At 52.6% G+C, this 22,716-nt stretch overlaps 1 protein-coding gene across 2 annotated transcripts; it reads left to right on the top strand.

The window, feature by feature from the left end:
* The first annotated feature begins 62 nt into the window (after positions 1–62).
* Positions 63–20,747, top strand: IPO13 (importin 13). Of its 2 annotated transcripts, XM_014867475.3 has the most exons (20): positions 63–1,033; positions 2,806–3,542; positions 8,839–8,979; positions 9,088–9,229; positions 9,338–9,504; positions 9,713–9,833; positions 9,920–10,067; positions 10,510–10,691; positions 10,773–10,799; positions 10,982–11,116; positions 11,314–11,457; positions 13,046–13,126; positions 13,910–14,047; positions 14,237–14,333; positions 17,286–17,338; positions 19,571–19,637; positions 19,726–19,784; positions 19,938–20,027; positions 20,312–20,493; positions 20,576–20,747. In XM_014867475.3, the coding sequence occupies exons 1-20, from the start codon at positions 950–952 to the stop codon at positions 20,670–20,672; spliced, it is 2,892 nt and encodes a 963-aa protein (XP_014722961.2). In that variant the 5' UTR covers positions 63–949; the 3' UTR covers positions 20,673–20,747. The 2 variants fall into 2 exon arrangements, 1 of the variants encoding a protein (XP_014722961.2); XR_011503437.1 differs by lacking the exon at positions 17,286–17,338 and having other exon boundaries at positions 198–1,033.
* The last annotated feature ends 1,969 nt before the right edge of the window (positions 20,748–22,716 follow it).

The raw sequence follows: 22,716 nt of genomic DNA, 5'->3' as shown, positions 1-22,716 counted from the left end.
CCGCTAGGCGCCATGTAGACTACATTTCCCAGGGTGCGCAGCGGCGGGGCCTTGGTTCGGTGGGGGCCTCGAGCGGCGCGCCGCTCCGTCGCCTGCTCGGGGGCGCGCGGGCTGGCGCAAGAACAGGACCCGGAATGAGTTTCCGCGCAGTTCCGCTGTGCCGGGCCGGGCTGTGCCGGGCCGGGCCGGGCCAGAGCAGGCGCAGGGCGGGTACGGCGCCTGAGTCGGCGGTGCCGAAGACAGGCGCTCGGGGCAGCCCGCGCCTCGCTGAGGTCCCCGCCCCGTCCCGGCCGGGCCGGCTAGCTTGTCAGTCACTGGGGCGGAGGCAGCGCGGTAGTGGGGCCGGAGCCGGGCTGTGAGAAGAGAGCGGGCCAGGCCGAGCGGAGGGGGACTGCCACAGCCCCTCAACTCTACGGACTCTTCGCCCCAGACTTGCGAAGCTGCACCCCCGCGCTTCGTTGGACGCCTCCGTAACCCGTGAAGGGCTCTCTCCCCGGTGACCCCCCATCCCCGTGACCTCCTCGTAGGACCCGAGAGCTCACTCAGACGCGGGTGTTGTGGGTACAGGCCCTCGACCCTGTGACCCCTCACGGGCCAGGGGCTCGGTTTCTCCCACGGGCCTCCCTCCCCTATGACTCTCTCCTCACAGATTCTGGGGACAGAGCCGTGACCTACCACTAGGACCCCCGCCTGGGAACTCCTCTCTGACGGCTCTCTCCTCGGAGCCCCCCTCAGTGGGTCTCCTCCTTAGAGCACCCCTTTTGGTCTCTGGCAAGCCCCCCACCCCTGACCGAGGTGGGGAGGCCTCGGCAGCCATGCCTGCCCTGGGCCCCCTGTCACCCCGCCACTCCCTGGGCACCCGAGCCGGGGTCTAGCAGGGGCCCCGCAGCCCAGGGGCTGGGGCAGGAGACAGGTCAGGGTCCGCCTCCCTGCTGGGGAGGGAGCAAGGATGGAGCGGCGGGAGGAGCAGCCGGGGGCTGCAGGGGCTGGAGCAGCACCAGCCTTGGACTTCACTGTGGAGAACGTGGAGAAGGTACGAGGGCCCTGGGGTGGGCACTCCAGTGACAGAGCAGAAGTCCTGGGGCCTGACACCAATGCCAGAGCCCAGGCCTGGGCTGGGTGCCCGCTGGGCTGGTGCCCCCAGAGCACCTGGCATTTGCTGTCGCTCTGGGCAGGCAGGATGGCAGCCTTACAGTGTCCTAATGGGCTATTTTTGGCCTGCCTTAGACTGGGGTTCTTCTCCGATAAATACTCTAGGGTCTTGGGATGATCTCTCCAGGGTGCTGATGCCTTAGACCTCTAGCCAGACTGGCTGTTCTCCAGCTCCATGGGAACTGCATGAGCAGTGCAGTAAAAAATCAGGAACAGGAGACCTGCAGCTCAGTCCCCAGGAAGTATACTGATGTTGAACCATCCTGGACCTGTTTTGTTGAGCCAGAGGCTCAGAAAATAATCTGGAATTAAAACAACCTGGGTTATGTTTTTGCTCTTCCTTGGAAAAGGGTCCTTCCTTTATTGGGTGGAGGCCAGACTGGTCCTGGGCAGGCAGGATAAGGGCTGGCCCCATTTGTTTTGTGCTGACTCCAAGGGGTCTGGTCCTGCTGGCAGCCTCAGCGTCTTTCCCTATTCACCTGCCCACATAGCTTCCTGCCATGACCCTCCCAGGCTCCCCCACTGCCCAGTCCGTCGCTTTGAACTGCTTCTCTGGTTCTTCTCTGGGTTCTGCCCCCAGAGGCCAGGACTACAGAAATGCATCCTCTCTGGGATGAGTGGGGAGATGGGGCTGCCTTGCTGGAAAGCAGGAATTGGTTGCAGATATTCTTTTGTTATTCTTGAGCCCTGTTTGCCATACCAGCGGTGAGGATGCATCCCTTCTGCTTCTGTTCTCTGCCTGCCTCGGCATCCCTGAGGGGCCAGACAAGTGACAGTGGCCTTAACTGGCTGTCAGGGGTACAGATAGGGCTAGGCCTACTTGGATGGAGCCTGCTTAGGGGGTCAGAGTCCTGGCCTCACCCTTCCACCCCCTGGGGCTGGGCAGTGTTGGCATAGTGGCGCACGGTTCCGTGTGCAACCAGGGAGATAAACCACTGTTTTCTTACTGTGTGAAGTCTCAGTGGCATTGGAACCCTGGGGATTTGGCTGGTTAGAGCTCCAGGCCAGACATTTGCCAGGGCTGTAGGCCAAGACTTGTCTGGACGAGCTTTTTGGACCCTCACAAGTGCTCTCTGAGGGGTGTTCTCATCTTCCCCTCCAGTGTGTCACTGCCCTAGGGCTGCCTGGCAAAGTCTTAGCCTGCTCAGATTTCACACTGGCTGTGGTGCCAGCATCTGGAGTGACCTCAGGATGATCCTAGGGGAGCTGGATGGAGCTGTTGGAGTTGATGGGAGCAGCTGTGCCTGGGAGGGTCAGGGCCCCTCGGGCTGTTTCGTGCTCTTCTCAGGCTTAGCTTCATCCCTGTGGAGCTGTTCCTTCCACCTGGGCCTTGCCCTCTACCTCAAGTGCCTTCCCTTTGGGAGCTCAGCCTCCTCTTTTTCTGCTTTCCTGTGGAGGTTCGCTCTCTGAACCCATAATGTTTTGCTATAAGGAGAAGAGGATATGATAGAGCATGGGCAAGGTTTGGGCTCTCAAGATATCAGCAGGACCCCGGGCCCGGGCAACACTGCAGAGCCCTGAGCTCTCCCTTCCTGCTCAGCTCCCCAGTCAGAAAGAGGGAGCAGTCTTGCAGGACCAAGTCACGCCCTCTGTTCTGGGCTCTGGCAGGATCCAGAGTGGCCAACACCTGCTCAGTCCTGTGCTGTCCTGCAGGCGCTGCACCAGCTCTACTATGACCCCAACATTGAGAACAAGAACCTGGCTCAGAAGTGGCTGATGCAGGCCCAGGTCTCCCCACAGGCCTGGCACTTCAGCTGGCAGCTGCTGCAGCCTGACAAGGTGCCTGAGATCCAGTACTTTGGGGCCAGTGCCCTGCACATCAAGATCTCTCGCTACTGGAGTGACATCCCTACTGACCAGTATGAAAGTCTAAAGGCACAGCTCTTCTCTCAGATCACCCACTTTGCCAGTGGCTCCAAGATTGTGCTGACTCGGCTATGCGTGGCACTGGCCTCCCTGGCTCTCAGCATGATGCCTGATGCTTGGCCATGTGCCGTGGCTGATATGGTACGGCTCTTCCAGGCTGAGGACTCACCGGTGGATGGCCAGGGCCGCTGCCTGGCCCTGCTAGAGCTGCTGACAGTGCTGCCTGAGGAGTTCCAGACCAGCCGCCTGCCCCAATATCGCAAAAGCCTCGTGCGGGCCAGCCTGGCAGTGGAGTGTGGGGCTGTCTTCCCATTGCTGGAGCAGCTGCTGCAGCAGCCCAGCTCACCCAGCTGTGTGCGTCAGAAGGTGCTCAAGTGCTTCTCCAGCTGGGTGCAGCTGGAGGTACCACTGCAGGACTGTGAGGCACTCATTCAGGCTGCCTTCGCTGCTCTGCAGGACTCGGAGCTCTTTGACAGCAGCGTGGAGGCCATTGTCAATGCCATCTCACAGCCTGATGCCCAGAGGTGAGTTAGTCCTCACCTTCTGGGAGAGGGACAGTCTCCTTGGCCAACCGCACATCCATCCATCCATCTGTTTAGTAAACACTAATTGAGTGCCTACTGCATGCCTGGTCCTATGCTGGAGATGCAGCAAGGAACCAAACAAGACATGGTACCTGTCCTTATGGTTCAGAGTGGGAAACAGACATTAGACCACTAATCATCCAAAGATGTATTCAATTAAAATATTTGACTCTCTTCTCTGTCTCTCAGCCAATCAGTCACTAAGTCCTGGCTGTTCTGCTTCTGACCATATTGCAAATCTGTTTTTTCCATTTCCACTGCCACCACCCTAGACCAAGCTGTCATCATCTCTCTCCCCGGATTACTGCTGAGCTTTCTCGCCAGTCCCCTTGTTTTTACTCTTGTACACATCATCATCCACCCAGAAGCCAGAGTGATCTTTTGAAAATGAGGATCTAATCTTCTCTTTCTGCTCAGAACCCTTGTGTGGCTTCTCACCACTCTTAGGATAAAGTTCAGGATCCTTAATGTGATTTACGAAGGTGCTGCACAATATGGCATCTCCGACCTCGTCTCATGCTGTGCTCCTTGCTTTCTTCACTCGCACACAGTCTTTTTAGTTCCTTGAATGTCCCATGCTCCTTCCAGCCTCTGAACCATCACCTGTACTTAACACATCACCTCTGCCTCAGCTTAAACTTCACTTCCTTAGGGAAGTCCTCAATGATTTTTAAGACTAAGTTTGGTCTTCTCTGTTATTTTATTTCAGGTTCCCAGTGTTTTTCCTTCTTAGCACATAATACAGTTTCATTATAAATTAATGTATGTCTCTCCATTAGCCTCTCAGCTCTGTGAGGACAGGCACTCTGTCATTTTATTTTGTCACATTGTGCCTGGCAGCACTTGGTAGCCTTCAGTATATTTTGAGTGGATGAAAAGGAGGAGTTGCCTGAGTGGTGAGGGGTGGGAGAGGGAATGGAGAAGGTTGGGGGAGGAGGGAGTGTTCCAAGCTTCAGGAACTATCGCAGGTGCAAAGGCCTGTGGTGGGCAGCACCATGGGACATTCAAGGACCCGAAAGAAGGTGAGTGTGCTGAAGTGTTTGTTCAGCAAACGTTCGTTGAGTGCCTGTTTGTGTGTCGGGCCCTGTGCTGAGCACAGGGCGCATGAAAATGAATGGGTTGATGTCTGTAAGTCAGGAGCTCATGCTAGTAGACACATGCATGGGCAAGTACAATCGACGTGATGAATGCTGTAATGGAGAAAGCAGGGGGGCTGTAAGAGCCCAGAGGAGGCATTTAACCCAGTCAGAAGGTTGTGAAAGGCTTCCTGGAGGAGGTGACAGCCATGTTGTGCTTTGACGACTGTGGAAGAGTTAGCCAAATGGAGGTGATGGATATAGGGAGGACATTCCAGACAGATGAAAGACCTCAAGCAAGGGAAGGGTGTGAGAGAGCGTGGTGAGTGAGTGTGATTAGACAGCAGGGCTTAGGGGCTGGTTGTAAGAGATTGGGCCCAGATCGTGAAGGACCTTGTCGGCTACCAAAGATTTTGGTCTTCATCCTGAGGATGATGTAAAGATATTAAAGAATTTTAAACAGAGAAAATGGCATGAGATTTTTGGTCTAAGTTGGATTGGCCAGGGCAAGACTGGAGGGCTGACACTAACATTTCAGAAATAGGGCTTTGGGAACCCTTGGCAGAGTTGGAGGCAGACAAAACCACTGACAGAGACAGCATGGGGGAGTGGTTAATGGCGCTAGCCTTGGCATTAGTCACATCTGAGTTTGAATCACGGGTGGTCCACTTACTAGATCTGAGACCTTGGGTAAACCACTTTTAGGCTTCAGTTTTCTCATCAGTAAAATGGATGTGATCATATCAACCTCACAGAGTTGTAAAGGTTTAAATAGGGTAATGTGCATGGGGTCTGCCCCTGGTATTCTATAAAGAATGTTTTGGCATGAGGATTAAATAAGAGGACGTCTGTGAGAGGTTTAGCATGGTTCCTTTGCCTCCGTAAACGGCAGTTGCTAGTATTTGGTTTTATTATTGCCTTGTCAGTTCATATGATCCCTTTTTCCTGGTTTCCCAGGTTTTCCAACTTAAGGTGGGTACCAAGTCCCAGGCTAAGGCCTTTCTTGGCAGCCTGAAGTTCAAGTGCTGGCTGGACAGGGACAGTTGATGGCTGAAGGGAATTGGCCAGGGCCACTGCCTGAGTGATGTGGGGTGTCCTTGGATATACCCAGGTTTACCCATCCAGCCAGTCTCGAGGGCTTTGGCAGGTAATTGATGCCTCTTCTCCTCTGAACGAATGAGCGAGCAAGGAGCCAGTGAGGGAACCCACAGCCTCCTGAGCGCCCATTGGCTGCAGCCCCCTTGGTTGCTTAGCAACTCTTCCCATTTTCTCAGCTCTGCTCCCAGAGCTCTAATTGCAGGTCTGGGCTGAGCTCAGCTCGGCATGAGTGGCAGCCGAGGAGTCCCAGTAGCCCTCCCCTGGCAGCTTGAGCTGACCAACAGGAGCCAGACCTCTTGAACCCAGTCTCAGCCATGGCCCTAAAGACATCTCTCTGTCCCCCTCCTCCCAACCTGGAAACCTCTAGGGGCCTCAGGCTTGTTCTCCTGTCTGCTGAAAGGTCTCACGCACAGGTGCCCAGGTGGTAGGAAATCTATGCAAGAGTTTCCCCCATGGTTGGGCTGTCAGCCTGGAGTCAGAGTTTGGGCCTTATCTATCTAGTCTAGTTTCCTAGCTTTGGCTTGAGAAAGTCACCTTTAGTGGCTTTGACTCCTGGGTTCTCCAGCCACTGCCTTCGCCAGGTGTCCTGACATTAGCCCTCCCCCTGGCTGAGCTTGCACTCAAGTCTTCCTTTTTCCGCTCTTCCACAGCTGCTGCTGCCTGCCTGGCTCTCTCTCCTTTGAAATGTTTGTTTTTCTGAAATATATTTTTAGTCCTGAAAAACCTTTTCACTGGGGTCTAGAGGAGGAGAGAGGGTGAATTAGGCTCGTGGGGGCTCCCATGAGTTAGGACTTGAGATATGGGCTGAGATCTGCATAGATCCTTTGGGAAAATTCAGTTTGGGCCCTGAAAGGGAAGCAGACCTGTAGCAGTATAAGTGGCTGACTCAGCCTAGAATCTTCTCTAAGTTGCTGTATGACCTTTGGTAATACTCTGAGCCCTTCTGGGTATATTGTCCTTGATTTAGCCTATTATGAGGCTCAGATGAAACAAATTAAGAACCTTCACTCAGTACCTATTGTGTACATGAACCTTGGCAGGTGTGAGGGAGCCTTGGCATACACTGGGGATGCTGTGGGGATAGGGTATTATCTCCTGACCCATCTCAGCTGCTGGGGAGCTTGCAGGCGTTGGCCTTGGCCCTGCTGCTGCTCTTTGTGCCAGAGTCTGGCCTGAAGGTGCCCATTGTCTGATGGTGCAGCCTGTGTCAGGGTCATGAGACTGAAGTTATCCCAGCTGTCTCCAAGCAGCAGCCTCTGGGGCTGTCTCTGGGCTGGGAGTATCTTGGTATGGACGCCTTGTCCTACCAGAATGGGGATGTGGAGAAGAAGGCCAACATTGTGGGCTGGTTGCCTCTTGTCCTTCTGATCCTCCCGCTAAGGTTATGCTACCTAGCAAACTGCTTGTGGCAAGTCCAGGTAGAACTCATTCTGAACCCTCAGTCCAACCTCCCCCGCAAGAGATTACTATGGTGACACTATGATTGACAGCAGAGAGGTCCCCAGCATCTGATCCCCCTGAGAGTATCCTTTCCTCTGCTTAGTCTGATCTCTGCGGAGCAGGCTGCTGGGCAGGGATCAGTGGCATGGAGCTAGCCTTCTTTCAGCCTCCTTTGTATACTGTGCTTCCTCTGCTCCTTCTTTATGGATCCATTGTGCTTCAGGGCTCTGACGTGGTCCCTCTTCTTTTCTCTCATTCAACACTTTCTTCCTCGGCAGCTCTCATCTACTGCCATAGCTTCAATTACCAGCTGTTTGTTGATGACACCAAAATCTATGTCTCTTGCACTAACATCTCTACTGGGCTTCAGGTTTTTATATCGAACTCTCTGGACACTTCTACATCTTCTACACTGGACCTTCTACATCTCCCCAAGTACCTCTGATTCAACATGCCTCACATGGAACTTATCACCTTCCAGCCTCTCATTAAATTTGTTACTGTTCCCCTCCATCCACCCCTCTAGGTCTCAATAAATAGCTCTATCTACTTGGCTGTTTAACCAGTAAACTGAGAGTTGGCCCCTACTCTTCCCCATCCTCATATCCAGTCAGTCATTAAGTCGTGTCCATTTTGCCTCTTAGCTCTAAGTTCATTATCTACTCTCCCTTCCTACAGCTGCCAGAGACCATAGGAGTTAGGATTTGATGGTAGGGGGTGGGGTGGGAGGTGTGGATGGATTCTCTCAGGAGCTGTTGCTGCCTTCTGAAGTCTTTAACAGGGCTTCTGAGCCTGTGTTAACTCTTCTGTCTCCCATCCTTGTTCAGTCTCCCCCAACACTGTTTGTGTTAGTTTCCTAGAGTTGCTGTAATAAAGTACCTCACACTGGCTAACTTTAAACAACAGAAATCTATTATCTACAGTTGTGGAGGCTAGAGGTCTGAAATCAAGGTGTCACCTCCCTCTGAAACCTGTGAGAGAATCCTTCCTTGCCTCCGCCTAGCTTCTGGTGGTTTGCTGACGATCTTTGATGTTCCCTGGCTTGCAGCTGCATCACTCCAGTCTCTGCCTTTGTCGTCCTGTGTCATTCTCCCTGTAGGCCTCTGTCGTGGATGTATTCTTATAAGGACACCAGTTGTATTGTATTAGCACCCCCCACGACCTCAACTGCAATGACCCTAATTCCAAATAAGGTAATTCTGAGGTACTGGTGGTTAGGACTTCAATATATCTTTTTGGGGGGGACAGAATTCAACCCATAATAGTCTGTCCCCAAATTTATGTCCCTCCCACATGCAAAATACATTCACCTCATCCAAACCTCCCCAAAAGTCTTAATCCAGTCCAGCATCAACTCTAAGTCCAATTGGAGGACACAATTCAACCCATAATTCTGACCTTCTCATACTTCCTTCCCAGAGTTCCCCTGGAGGTCTCTGTCCTAAGGGTCTTCCCAACATGGGCAGCATGAAAGCTGCCATGTAGGCCCTGACCTCTTTTTGCTTTGGATTTGATGTGAGGAATAGGGCTTTGATGGAAGACAGGGAGAATATGCCTTTCTCTCAAAGCTGGTGGAGGATATGCAGACAGCTCTGATGCATCTCCTCACCTCATGCCTCCAGGTATGTGAACACACTCCTGAAACTCATCCCGCTGGTGCTGGGACTGCAGGATCAACTGCGACAGGCAGTGCAGAATGGGGACATGGAGACCTCCCATGGCATCTGTCGTATTGCTGTGGCCCTGGGCGAGAACCATTCCCGGTGAGGATTGGGGCACTTGGGGTGGGATACCAGAGCCCTCCAAGAGGTGGGGTTATGCAGCCCTCTTGGGGAAAGTGGAATGACCTTACTGTGTCTCCTCCCTCCCAGGGCCTTGCTGGACCAAGTAGAGCACTGGCAGAGCTTCCTGGCTCTTGTCAACATGATCATGTTCTGCACGGGCATCCCTGGCCACTATCCTGTCAATGAGACCACCAGCTCCCTGACTCTCACCTTCTGGTACACGCTGCAGGTATGTCTATGTGACCTCCAGTAGGATGGGGCCATGATGGCAGAAGCTGGATCATGGGCTTCTTTGCCTGCTGGTGAAGTAGCCAACTCTCTTCCCTGGCTCTCTCAGGATGACATTCTGTCCTTTGAGGCAGAGAAGCAGGCTGTATACCAGCAGGTGTACCGGCCAGTCTACTTCCAGCTGGTGGATGTGCTTCTGCACAAGGCCCAGTTCCCTTCTGATGAGGAATATGGATTCTGGTCCTCAGATGAGAAGGAGCAGTTCCGAATTTACAGGTGACGGTAGCAGGCCAATCCTAGCCCTAAATGGAGTCCTGAAATAATGAGGGCACTGAGGGGGGTGCCGAAAGCCAGGATTCCTGAGTCCTGGGGCTTCTTTCTCTATTCTCTAGGTACTTTTGCGGGGTTGTGAGGGTGCTGGGGTGGGCTTCTGGGCTTGGGGTCAGGATCCAGGCAGTGTATAAGGCCTTCATCTGCTTCTTAGGGTGGACATCTCAGACACGCTCATGTATGTCTATGAGATGCTGGGGGCCGAGCTGCTCAGCAACCTCTATGAAAAGCTGGGCCGTTTGCTCACCAGCTCAGAGGAGCCCTACTCCTGGCAGGTACCTCCCAAGCCTGATTCCCTCAGCCCTCCCAGACCTGTCACATCCTCCTCCTCAGCCAAGCCAGTGGCACCCTCTTTCCCCAGCACACAGAGGCCCTGCTCTATGGCTTCCAATCCATCGCAGAGACCATCGACGTCAACTATTCTGATGTGGTGCCCGGGCTTATTGGCCTCATCCCACGGATCAGCATCAGCAATGTGCAGCTGGCGGATACTGTCATGTTCACCATTGGTGAGACCTGGCACACACCCACGAGCATATTCCCAGAGCCACAGGCACCCATCTCTAGCCACAGCCAGCTTGCTGGGTCCTATCCAAAATGGGAGAGACACGTATGCCCACAGACACAATCAGCATTGCAGCCAACTGACTGTCCTGGCACGTCTAGGAGTCCTTCCTACAGTGTTCTGAGCTGCAATTCAGTGAGGCTAGTTCACTGTCAATGGAACAGCAGTACTGGGCCTCTACTAGTAACTTCTTCCTGCTTCTCAGCTGTAAGGCTCAGGTTTGAGCATGTGCATGTGTATTTGCCCATTCAGTCCTCTGAATGAGCAGTGTTGTGAACTGGGGCTACAACTTGACCCTGCCAGAAGCCCTGCCTGCCTTGCAGAGACATGGTACAAAGCCAGCCTGCCCTGCCTCAGATATCCTCCCCTCTCCCTTCTTCCCCCAGGAGCTCTGTCTGAATGGCTGGCTGACCACCCCGTCATGATCAACAGCGTTTTGCCCCTCGTACTGCATGCCCTAGGCAATCCTGAGCTCTCTGTCTCTTCTGTGTCCACCCTCAAGAAGATCTGCCGAGAATGCAAGTACGACCTGCCACCCTATGCTGCCAACATCGTGGCTGTCTCCCAGGTATGCAGGGGCCCTGGGTGGAGCTGGGCCCCAGGGCACACTGCACTGTGCTGATACCATATTCCTTCTTTTTATCCCTAGGATGTGCTGATGAAACAGATCCACAAGGTGAGCTCAAAAGTTTCTAGGGGCTCCTTGAGGGTACTCTGGGAATCTACAGAAATCCTATCTTCTGTCTTTTCTTACCCTTTGTTCCTCATCCTGTGTTCTTGGAACCTTCCCAAGAGGTTCATTCTCCCCACTCACAACCAGATGTGTACAGGACTGACTCTCCATGTTCTGCCCCACAGACGAGCCAGTGCATGTGGCTGATGCAGGCACTGGGCTTCCTCCTGTCAGCCCTGCAAGTGGAGGAGATCCTTAAGAACCTGCACTCGCTCATTTCACCCTATATCCAGCAGCTGGAGAAGCTAGCAGAAGAGATGGTGAGTGAGCTGGTGTCTGTGTGTGTATGTTTGTGTGTGTGTGTGTGTGTGTGTGTGTGTATGGCCAGGGAACAGGGGCTTCGCTTTGTGTGGGCTGTGGCTGCTGAGGGGTGGGGTTGGAGCTGTTAGTCAGGGCTTGGGCCAGGGGGTCAAGCTGGGGCTGGGAAATCCAGAACTTGCTTCACTTCTCCCCATAGCCTAATCCTTCCAACAAGCTGGCCATTGTCCACATCTTGGGGCTTCTCTCCAACCTCTTCACCACGCTGGATGTCAGTCATCATGAAGATGATCATGAAGGCTCTGAGCTCCGGAAGCTGCCAGTGCCACAGGGACCCAACCCCGTGGGTGATGTTGTCATTTCCATTGCCCCCCAACCCTGTGAGAATGTCATTGTCACCCTCCCAACTCTATGGGTAATATTGTCATTGTTGCCCTGTTTCCATGGGGCATGATGCATTTGGTATTCTGACCCTGTGAATGACCTTATCATTGCCCCCCACTCTGTAGGGAGTGATGTCGTTGTCTCACTCGACCTTGTGGGTGGTAGTGTCTTTGTCACAACCTCAACTTGGGTGATGTCACTGTGGTTCCTCCACCGCATGAGGGACACTGACATTATCCTTCAACTCCTAAGTGATGTAATTTGGACCCCTGTTTGACCCCTAACTCTGTGGGGCCTTCTACTTCAGCATTCACTGTCCCCTATGGGCACTGAGGATACTTGCATGCTCCGCATGTAATACTTCTTGCCTTCGAGTTGCTCCCAGTCTAGGGGAAATACATGTAAACAGATTGTCACAAAGGAGTGTGATGAATACTGTGTTAAGCTTGGGCACAGGGGATAGGGGGGACCACTTACAAGCTGTTTGATCTGGGGCAAGCCTCAGGTTCCCATTGAAAACTGTGAACATCAGGGGGTTGGCCTTGTGACCAAGTGGTTAAGTTCACGTGCTCCGCTTTGGCGGCCCAGGGTTTTGCTGGTTTGGATCCTGGGCCTGGACATGGCACGGCTCCTCAAGCCTTGCTGAGGTGGCGTCCCACATAGCACAACCAGAATATACAACTATGTACTGCAGTGCTTTGGGGAGAAGAAGAAGAGAAGAAGGAAAAAAAGATTTGCAGCAGATGTTAGCTCAGGTGCCAATCTAAAAAAACAAAACAAAACTGTGAACATCAGAATATCTGGCTTTCTCATCTCATAGAACTTCTGGATAGCAGATGTGGTATTGAGTGAAGTACTTTGCATACTGTAAAGTTCTGTACAAATGTGAGGGACCGCTTTGGTCATTGTTCCCAGTAACCTCTCCAGGTTTCCCCTGGAGAAAAGGAAGCCACAGTATCCTGGCCCCTCTACTCAACTCCCCAATCCAGTTTCAGTTACCCTTTTGGTTCCATATCAAACATGGGCCATGATCCTCCCACAGAGCCCCTTCTCCTTCTGTAGTAGTCATTCTCTCTTCTCTCACCTCCCAAGACCTCATTCTGCTCTCTGCTCCTCCATAAGCTGCCCATATCTATGCATCCCTTGGGGCTTTCTACCCTAATCCTATCTGGGTGAGACAGCATCTCCACTTTTTCAGGGGCTAGCCCATAGGCTTTTGGTACTAAAAGTGGTTTGCTGAGCAGAAATGGATAGGGAATGATTTTGAAAAAAGGTTACAAAATTTTAATAATCTTCCTAAGCACTCTTAAGATCCTTGCTTTGCAGTTTGAGGCTTCCTTTGAGATGATCCCTAGAATTCAGGATATCCTCTGTCATTCATAGGGGGTTCAGCAAACCACTCCTTCCCCCAGAGTTTCTTGCACTGAGTCTTCAGTGTGCAGTCTGGGGTGATAGGTTTGAACTCCGGGCCTACTTCCTACTACCAGGTCCTTCTCAGGTGGGTTAGAGTGATGGTGGGGGCACCTCACTTCTTTCTGTGTCTTCAGGTTGTGGTGGTACTGCAGCAGGTCTTCCAGCTTATCCAGAAGGTGCTGAGCAAATGGCTGAATGATGCCCAGGTGGTGGAGGTGAGTCGTGACCCTTGCTGTCTGCCCCCATGATGACTTTGCTCAGAGATGGAGCAAGAGGAAGGTGTTGCTTCCCCACCTCAGCTTGCGATGAATGGACTGGAGAAAATACAGGAGGTGAATCTTGCCCCATAGACACAAGGAATCTTTTGAGAAGACATTCAGAACTTCCCAGTGTCACAAGAGGTGCTCGACCAAAGGACTATGATGTTGGGGCTAAGTGACAGTCAGGGATCCACTTAAGCATCAGAGACCTGCCTTTGGTCCCTTTTCAATTCAGGATTTTGTTGCTGTTGCTGCTCTCTGAGAGGAAATGGTGGAGATGTAAGTAGCAAGAGTTGAGTTACAAAGTTTCATCCTGTGCCCCTCTAAGAAGCCTTTTTCCCTCCTGCCTTTCAGGGGGAGGGTCAGACGTGTTTACCTTCCTTGGTTTGCAGGGCCAGGCAGGGCTTATAGTAAGGGCCCCTTCCTAGGCCTCCTCTGTGCTGGATCTCAGTTCTGTTCCAGCCAATTGTGACCTGCTGACCAGGGCCCCTTTGCTTGCTTTTTTTTTTTTTCAATTGAAATATATATGACACATAACATTGTGTAAATTTAAGGTGTACAACATGTTGATTTGACACATTTATATGTTGTAATATGATTGCCATTCTAGCAGTAGCATCACATAATTATTGTTTCTTTTTAGTGGTTGGAATATTGAGATCTAGTCTCTTAGCAAGTTTGATGATTATAATACAATATTGCTGTCCATTTCATGGGCCCTTTGCTTTCTTCCCCAAGGCGGTGTGCGCTATCTTCGAGAAGTCTGTTAAGACACTGCTGGATGACTTTGCCCCCATGGTGCCACAGCTGTGTGAGATGCTGGGTCGGATGTACAGCACCATCCCCCAGGCCTCAGCTCTTGACCTCACTCGACAGGTGGGCCTTCTGATTGGGGCAGCAGTGTTCTAGATTTCATCCTAGTCAGCGATCTGATCCAGGGATGGGCTGGGTGGGTGGAGTGGGGTGAATGGCTGCCCGTGCAGGGGCCCTCACCTGCATTCCAGGGATGCTGGCCTGTCCTGGTGCAAGTACCTCAGCTGACCATCATTCCCTGCTTTGTTGTAGCTGGTCCACATCTTTGCTCATGAGCCTGCCCACTTTCCCCCAATCGAGGCTCTCTTCCTGCTCGTCACCTCCGTCACACTCACTCTCTTCCAGCAAGGTAGGTCCTGACCAGGGTCTCTGCTGCTACCGCCACTGCCACTGCCTCTGCTTCCCCGACTGGGGAGCCAAAGCTGCCCACTCTGTTCTTCTCTGTCCCCTGAGTTGCACATGGGACTTGGTGGGAAACTTATGGAATCAAGCACAGCACTATTGTCACCCTACAAATAGTTGACACCTTAGGTTGGAGTGGTAAGAGAATGAATGATGTCTTCTACTGGCCTGCTGGGCTCAGGGCCAGTCTGGATGTGGGAGAAGGTGGGGCCAGAAGCTCTGAGGGACTTGGGGCACTAGACTGGCTCCTTTTTGGGGGATGTAATGATAAGTGGAAAGAGCATGGGCTTTGAAGTCAGATAGACCTAGATTCTAAGCTCTTCACCACCAACTAGTTGTGTGACCTTGGGCAAGTCATTTACCTTTTGGGAGCCTTCCTTTCCATATCTGTGAAATGGAGATTTCGTATACTTGATAGGATTTTATAGGTATTAAAGTAGCATCTTTTGGGCCCCTGGCTTGGAGTTTTTGCACACAAAGTACTCAGTGAGTGCTGATTCCTTTCCCTTCATCGAGGCTTATCCCTTCGCTGTGGTCCCAGCCCCCTATTCACTGTAGCCCTCTGCCTGCGGGAGTTGGGAGTCGGGGCTCCAGGCTTCCCCTTCTGTCTAACCCAGGCTTCTAACTTGGAAAAGAAACAGCGCTGCTCCACCAGCCTCATGGGTCTTGCCTGGATTCATGGTCACAGGTTTGAGGCTCACTAGGGGTCTCAGCTGGAGACAGAGTGCTCTCTGTTTATGTCCTCAGTGTCTAGTCCCATGATGCTGGCCTCTGCTCTGATGCTGGCCATGGGTAGGTCCAAAGTGTGGAGAAACCTGAGCCAGAAACCCCAGTGTGGTCATCCTCAACTCCGCCTCTCCCACTCCTTGTATCCAGTCTAGGGCAAGTCCTGGCTCCTGGTGATTCCTCATTCTGCCCACTTTTCCCCACCCTCCATGGCCTCAGTGTGGTGTGTCACCTGGATTACCTCAACAATCTTGTAACTGGTTTCCCTGACATCTGCCCTTCTCTCCAATCCATTCTGCACCCTGCAGCTATGGTGTTCTTTATAAAACACAAATCTGAGCATTTTCCCTCCCTGGCTTAAAATCCTTTTGTTTTTCCCCATTGCCCTCAGGTTATCGTCCTATTCCCACCCACTTGACATAGCTCCTGCATACCTCTCATTGTCCATTCCTGCCAGCATCCCCATGACTCCCAGCAGTCCAGCCACACTGACTTTTCCCTTACATGTCCCATTTGATCCCTGTGCCTTGCTCCTCTGAGTGGAATGCCCTATGCCCTTTGCTGGGTGAGCTCTCACTCCTTCATGCCTCACGCGTGCATCAGTTCTCAGCAGCTTCTCTGAGGCAGAATTGTGTGTTTCTTACTTTGTGCTGAAACTGCATCGTTCACACACTGCTGATACAGCACCGATCACACTCAGTAATCAGCTTTCATGTCTGCGTCTCTCCCTAGACTAGCCCCTCAAGGGCAGGATTGGGTCTCTTCTCTCTGCAACCCCAGTGCCCAGAACGAGGCCAGCATAGAGCAAGTATCAGATGCTGTTGAGGAAAGGAGAATGAGGGCTCCTTGCCCTCAGAACCTTTCTTCCTCACTGTCTGGCCCACTGCTAGCAGGACAGCTGCTGAATAGCAGATCTGCTGTCTGCAGTGGGACCCACGAATGGGGCACATTGGCCTCACTTTCCAGGACTCAAGTTAACTCAAGGCTCAGATGTGAAAGGGATCGGCTTTATCAGTGGCTCCTCATAGCCTGGAGAAGGAAGCAGGGAAGAGATTATTATTTACTTTACAGTCGGGGAAGCTGAGCGTTTGTGGCTTGCGCAAGATCACACAGCTCCTTAGTGGTGTCTCAGGCAGATGTTCCTGCAGCACCTCCTCCTGAGAGCAGAGCAGCCTGGGCAGGAGCTCCAGGCAGCGCATGCCTTTTCCTTGCCACAGGTGTCATCTGAACTGCAGGCAGAATAGTGTCCAACATCCTATTTGTTGGGTGTGTTGGTTGTCTTGCTAGACAGGATGGACCCCATACCTGTTATGCTGTCCTAGTCTTGCCATCCCTTCCTTGGGCTCTGCCCTCCCATTGCACCATGGGGTGACACGTTGACTGGTTTCCCTCTTTCTTTGTGTGTCCATGTGGTGGGAGCTGGTCCTCAGCCCTGAGCCTGACTCTCTGCTGAGTCTGTGTCCATGTGGAGGGGCTTTGCTGGGTGGAGCTCTCATTTTTGACCTCATGATGCAGTTTCCTCACCTAGGCCCTGCCATTGGCTTGCCCAGCCATCCCCACAGCATATTGGGCACTGCCCTACCCAAGAAGGAGTCCTCTGGTTTAAGTGGACCCAATAGCTTCCTTCCCTTGGCCAGTTCAAGAGCCCTAAGGCCATCGAAGTGAGGAGACACCTATTCAGACCCTGATACTCTGGCCTTTCCAGGGCCTTCAGCCAGGCTTCCAAAGGAAGTACCAAAGACTGACCTCCCACCAGCCCTGCCCTCCTCTTCAGTGGCTAGTGAGGAGTGGTGTGTGCTAGGAAACAGTGTAGGGTACCCCAGCCTGCCAGAGGCCACAGCATGAGTTTGGGAGCTATTTCTTCAGCTATATGAAGTCCAGCATTGCTCGAGCACCAAAGGATCACTTGGGGGACTGGCCTGAGGAGGAGTGTGGAGTAGGTGAAGACCCCTTGGGAGGGAGCTGGGGCAGGCCCGTCCTTCACTTTGCCGTCTCTTTCTGTTGGGCTTCTCCCAGTTCATGGTTTTTGTATGTTTTGTTTCTTTATCTTGCTTCCTGCTGCTCATGTGCCCCCACGCTGTCTCCCTGCAGGCTCTCAGTCCCACATAACTATATGAGGTTGAGTTGCTGTTTGTATAATTTTTTCTTAAGTTCCATCTTTATTATATTTTAGGGCCCAGGGATCATCCTGATATTGTTGATTCATTTATGCAACTCCTGGCACAGGTGTGTTTTAGTTTTATTCATTCACGTTCTGTTCTCTCTCTTTCTCTTTCTCTTATGTTGAAATTCAATTTAAGCCTATTTTTAGCTTTCTGTTGACAAATTTTTTTTCTGTTCAGTTGAATAGAGTTTCTTCATCTGTTTCCGTGGAAGTTGACAACCCAACATCCTCCTTTAGTGCCCCTTTGCCTCAACTAGCTGAATCTTCTACAAAGACCAGGGAAAGGCTGATCCCGAAGGGAGGGAACTGGGCTGGCCTGGGGGTGGTCAGGGAGGGGGTGGTAACTGTGCCCAGCAGCTCCTGTGTGGCTGGGATGCCCGAGAAGTTCAGGGGTAGGACTGGAATTGAAGGGCCTGGGGTTCACTGTCCCCGTGCTCCTGCCGGGAACTGCCTGCCTCAGTGCCCCCAGCCTGCTCTTGAGAGGTAGGCTGGGAGGAGCTCCAAAGGGAGGGGCTGAGATGAATGTGGTGCAGTGGAGCCTAGAGTTGGGCTGTTGGACAGGTTGTGCCGCTGCTGGGTGGTGGGGTGCTGGCTCCATTGTGAGACTGTGTTAGGATGTGTTTGTGTTTGGTGTGTGTTTAAGTGTGTTGGACCTTACTTTATATGTTTTGAGTTTGGTTTGGTAAGGAAACAGAAATCACGTAACTGCTGTAAGTAGTATGTGTATTGTGTTGAGTGTTGGGATAAATGTGTAGTTGAAGTGTGGGCATGCATATTGATGCATGTCCTATGTTGGTACGTGTTAGGCATTGGTCGATTTTTGAATGGTGATATATGTTGGAGGCGTTTGTGTGTTGGGCTGTGGGAGTGTGTGTTATGGAGGATAGCAGTATATATTGTGGTATTGGTATTTGCGTATGTATGTTTTAGAAGATATATGCATTGGGCTGTGGGAATGTGGGGTTAGTGTGATGGGGATTCTGTGTGTTAGGGGGTCCTGTTGGTTGGGGTAAATGATGTATTTCTTTGCTTAATCATTCCATAAATATTTGAGTGTATAATACATGCTTGGTATTCTGCTAGGTGCTGAGGATATAATGGTGAGCAAAAGCAGGCACAGTTCTTACTCTCTTGGAATTTATAGTCTGTAGGGGCAGGGCACAGGGAGGAGTGGGGAATGGGGAGTGTGTTCCGAGCCTGGATGGATGTGTGTGAGTGTATCTTTGGGAGTGAGGGGGTTTGAGTGTGTATTTGTGGATGGGTGTGTTGGGAGAGTACGTGTGCTAGAGGACTGGGTAGTTTGAAGGTGTGGGTGTGTGGACATGGTTTGGGGATGTGGACGGGTTTGGGTGTGAATATGTAGTGAGGGTATGTTGCAAATGTGGGACAGTGTGTGTATAAGAGATGTGATAGAGGTGTGTTTGAGGCTAAGTAGGGCATATCAAGTGAATGTGTGTGTGGGGGTGTTTGCACATGAGTGAACATGGGGGAGTGGAAGGTATGTGAGAGGCTGGAGGTTAGGGGTCTGTGTGGTGTGCGTTGGGGGGCTGCTGGGGAAAAGCAGTGTTTGATGACTGCTGGAGCTGTGCAGAGCATCTCCTGTGACCTGAGGATGTGCCAGTTGTATCCTGGTACCACTTGGGGTGGGCTCTCTGCCCCTTGTAATCCATCCGTTCCCCCCACATAGCAGCATTGGCTCCTGGGCTGGGTATGGCTGAGAAGGGCCTGGACACAGGGTGTCCTGGGTGAAAAGTGGGGCCATGGCTCCAAGGCTCCCAGCCTACTTTTCCTCCTCCTCAGCTGGAGGATACCTGAGGAATGCAGGCAGGACATGGGAAGGGGGCGGCTGGACTGGACTCCCATGTCCAGCTGCCATCTCTTCTTCCTGCTGCCCTGTTAACAAATCCAGGGGGCCTCAACTGCCTCTGTGAATCTAAGTGAAGTCACTGCTGGCTACCTGGAGCCTGCAGGAGGTCTGGCCCTGATGGAGGGAGAGGGGGAGGTCTTTGCTCAGAGAGAGACTTGAGACCCAACTTTCTGCGTTATGACCCCCTAACCTCTCTCACATACACCTGTACATTCGTGTACACATACATGGACATAGCATTCCTTGGCTGCTCCTCTCCTGACCTACTGAATTCTGGGGGTGGTCTGGGTCCCCCAGAGATGGCGGGTTGGCTGGTTTTGGCAGCCTCTACCTGTGGTGTGTGAAGTCGGGTCTGGGGTGGCAGGTGAGTGGGGGGATGGTCCTTGGAGCTGGCTGGGGCTGGGCTTACCAGCTCCACCTCCTGCAGGCTCTGAAGCGGAAGCCAGATTTGTTCCTGTGTGAACGATTGGATGTCAAAGCTGTGTTCCAGTGTGGTAAGTCGGGACAGGTGGAGAGGTGGGCCTGGAGCCTCTTCAGGAGGATCCTTAGGCCCCATCTGATCTGCCTCTGCCTCTCCCACAGCTGTGCTGGCCCTCAAGTTCCCCGAGGCACCTACTGTCAAGGCCTCCTGTGGCTTCTTTGTGAGTCCCATGCTGACCCATGACCCTCTGCCCCTCCTATACCCAGCCCTGCCCTGCCCAGGACTCTAAAGGGCAGGGGTGTGGTGTGCATGTCTTGACTCCTGGGAAGGGGGGGAAGGAGCTGGTGCTGACGGGCCTCTTCATCCTCTGTAGACAGAGCTGCTGCCTCGGTGTGCGGAAGTAGAACCCGTGGGAAAGGTGGTACAGGAGGATGGCCGTATGCTGCTCATAGCAGTGCTGGAGGTGAGAAGGAGCAAGTCGAGGTTTGATGGGGTGGGGTGGGCCTCACTGCCGAGGCAGCTGCTCTTTTGAGAAGCTTGAGCCTTTGGTTCCCTAAGCTCTCTGACTCTGTTCCTTCCTCAATTAAATGGCTGAAAGTTGGTAGGGCTGCTGTGAGGATCGGCTAGCTCTCAAAAAGCAGTGCTCACTTGTCATGTGTGGTTTGGCTAAGGAACTGTCCTGGAGGGTGTGGGATGTTGCTGCAGAAGGGGCAAGGCCCTGGTGTGCTGAGAATCTGTTTCCCTCAGGCCATTGGGGGCCAGGCCTCCCGCAGCCTCATGGACTGCTTTGCTGACATCCTATTTGCCCTGAACAAACACTGCTTCAGCCTCCTGAGCATGTGGATCAAGGAGGCACTGCAGCCACCGGGTTTTCCCTCTGCCCGCCTCAGCCCTGAACAGAAGGACACCTTCAGCCAGCAAATCCTTCGGTGAGCATAGCCTGGGCTTGGGTCGGGAGGAGGAGGCGGTGGCAGTGGATGGTGCTAACCTGCTTTCCCTTCCCTCCTTCAGTGAGCGAGTGAACAAGAGGCGAGTGAAGGAGATGGTGAAGGAGTTCACACTGCTGTGCCGGGGGCTGCATGGCACAGATTACACAGCTGACTACTGAGGGGCGCTCTGTCCCACCCACACCTCCTCCTCACCCCTCCCTATCCCCAAAGAGTAAACCTGGACTTCCACTGCACTGCTGCCTCTGCTTCCTTTCTGCTGCCACCACCACCTAACTAGGTGACCCCAGAAGGCCTGGGGAAGGATGGGAGGATGCTTGGGCCTAGGCCTTGGCAGGGAGTGGTGGGGATAACCTCTAGCTCCTAGGGTGGAAGGGGCACTGCTATAGCTAAGCCACCTAGGCTGGAGCCATTCAGAAGACTGCCCTTGCCTTTGGGGCGAGGTGGGTACTGCAGTAGTCCCAGCAACCTCCCTAGCCCTGTTAAATTAGTCCCAATGTGCATGCATGCATGCATACATTTATTTAATCAACAATGGTGAGTACTATGCCCTTGTTCTGCCTTGCCTTGTTCTGTCTGAACAAAGGCTGATCTAGTCTATAGTTACCATGCTAAGCTGGGAGAATGGGACCAGTGAGGGAAGGTTGCACAGGGGAGGTTTAGTTTCTAATGGGAATGGGAGGCTTCCTAGGTAGAAGACTTGGGGCCTTGGGCTGGAAGTGAGGTGCGGCTGGATCCATTTGGGAGGGAAAAAATGGAGTGTGGCTTAGAGTTCCTGGATAGGTTTCTGGTGTGGGGTTATGGAGACACCCAAACTTGCACGTGGTTGAGGAGAGGTTTAGAAAGGAGCTGAGCGTGTGTGAGAGGATGAATCAGCCCCTGGAGGAAGAGGAAGGGGGGACCCAGTGTTGTACCCATAGCTCCCCACCTCTGTGGTACCTGCCCAGCACGCTGTGGTCAGGGCCTGGTCAGGACCAGGGACAGCTCCAGGCCTGCTGTCGCTCTCCTCCATTAGCAGGGTTCCCTATCTTTCTGGCTCCTCAGCCATAGTTCCACTCGTGCCGGTTCTCAGGCCCCTTAGCCTTCTCCTCAGTAAGATCTGACAAGCAGGACAGGGTTCTCCCCACTCCCATCCGTGAGCCTTGAGTCTCCTTGAAGGTGATAGGAGAACTGGTTACTCCTACATTTGTCTCACTCCTCCCCTGTTCTTTTCCCAACCTTTGCACAAATTGCGTCCTCCATTCTTCATCATCAGTCTCTTCCCATGCCAGTCAGCGTCAGTGCCCCTCTCATCTGCTGCCCCCTGAGGCTGCTCTGTCCCCCTTCCCCTTCCCCTCCTCAGTGCCATTCTCATTTTGCTCTGGATTTCTCACTTCTGGGATACGTGGAGCTGTTTCACATACTTTCAGTCCTTATTCTCCTGCTACATGGCATCCAGGTGTCTTCCTCCTCCTTCCCACATGACCAAATATAGCATGTATAAGCTAGGAGGATGAGGGGTCCAAAGCCTAGCTTCTGAAATCTGGGCTTGATACTGATCATGCCAGTGATTAGACAGGTTCTAGTTAGAAGTCTTAGAACCTCAGTGTCCTCATCTGTAAAATGGGACAATTCTTACTCCAAAAGATTTTAAACTCTAGGAATGTAGTGCCTGGTGAACAGTAAGTGCTCAATGTTTGCCTGATAGACAGCTGTGAGAATAATAGTGAATGCTTTCAATGCATGTGGTATGCAAAGGACTACTTTGTAAAGTTTTATAGCTAAATTAATTTGACTCACAATCCTGTCGGGAGTACTATTTACAACCCCCATTCTGCAGATGAGGAAACAGCCATAGAGATGTAGAATAACTTTCCTAAGATCCTCAGTAAGTAAAGCGGCAGAGCACAATATTCAAAGCCAGGCAGTTTAGCACCAGAATTAAAAATTATGCACCGCTACCTCCCAGAAGATAGAGTACCCATGAAGTGCTTAACAGTGTGCGGCGGACAGGAGCTGCTCAGACTGGAGTAGTTATTTTCAGGAAGCCAGTATTCCTGAGGGCTGGTGGCCGTGCTGACCCCGAAAACCCCCAGCGCCGGGAACTCCAACACCCACAAAGCTCCGCGCCATCCTCTGGGGCGCTTCCGGTTGGCCTGGCGTTCTGAGGCCGGCCATTGGTTCTCTGTGGGCATCTTGACGAGGATTGGAGGGCGGGAGCTATCT

The sequence above is a fragment of the Equus asinus genome, chromosome 5, assembly GCF_041296235.1.
Source record: "Equus asinus isolate D_3611 breed Donkey chromosome 5, EquAss-T2T_v2, whole genome shotgun sequence".
In the NCBI taxonomy this organism is placed as follows: Eukaryota; Metazoa; Chordata; class Mammalia; order Perissodactyla; family Equidae; genus Equus; species Equus asinus.
This window is presented reverse-complemented; position numbering and strand designations above follow the sequence as displayed.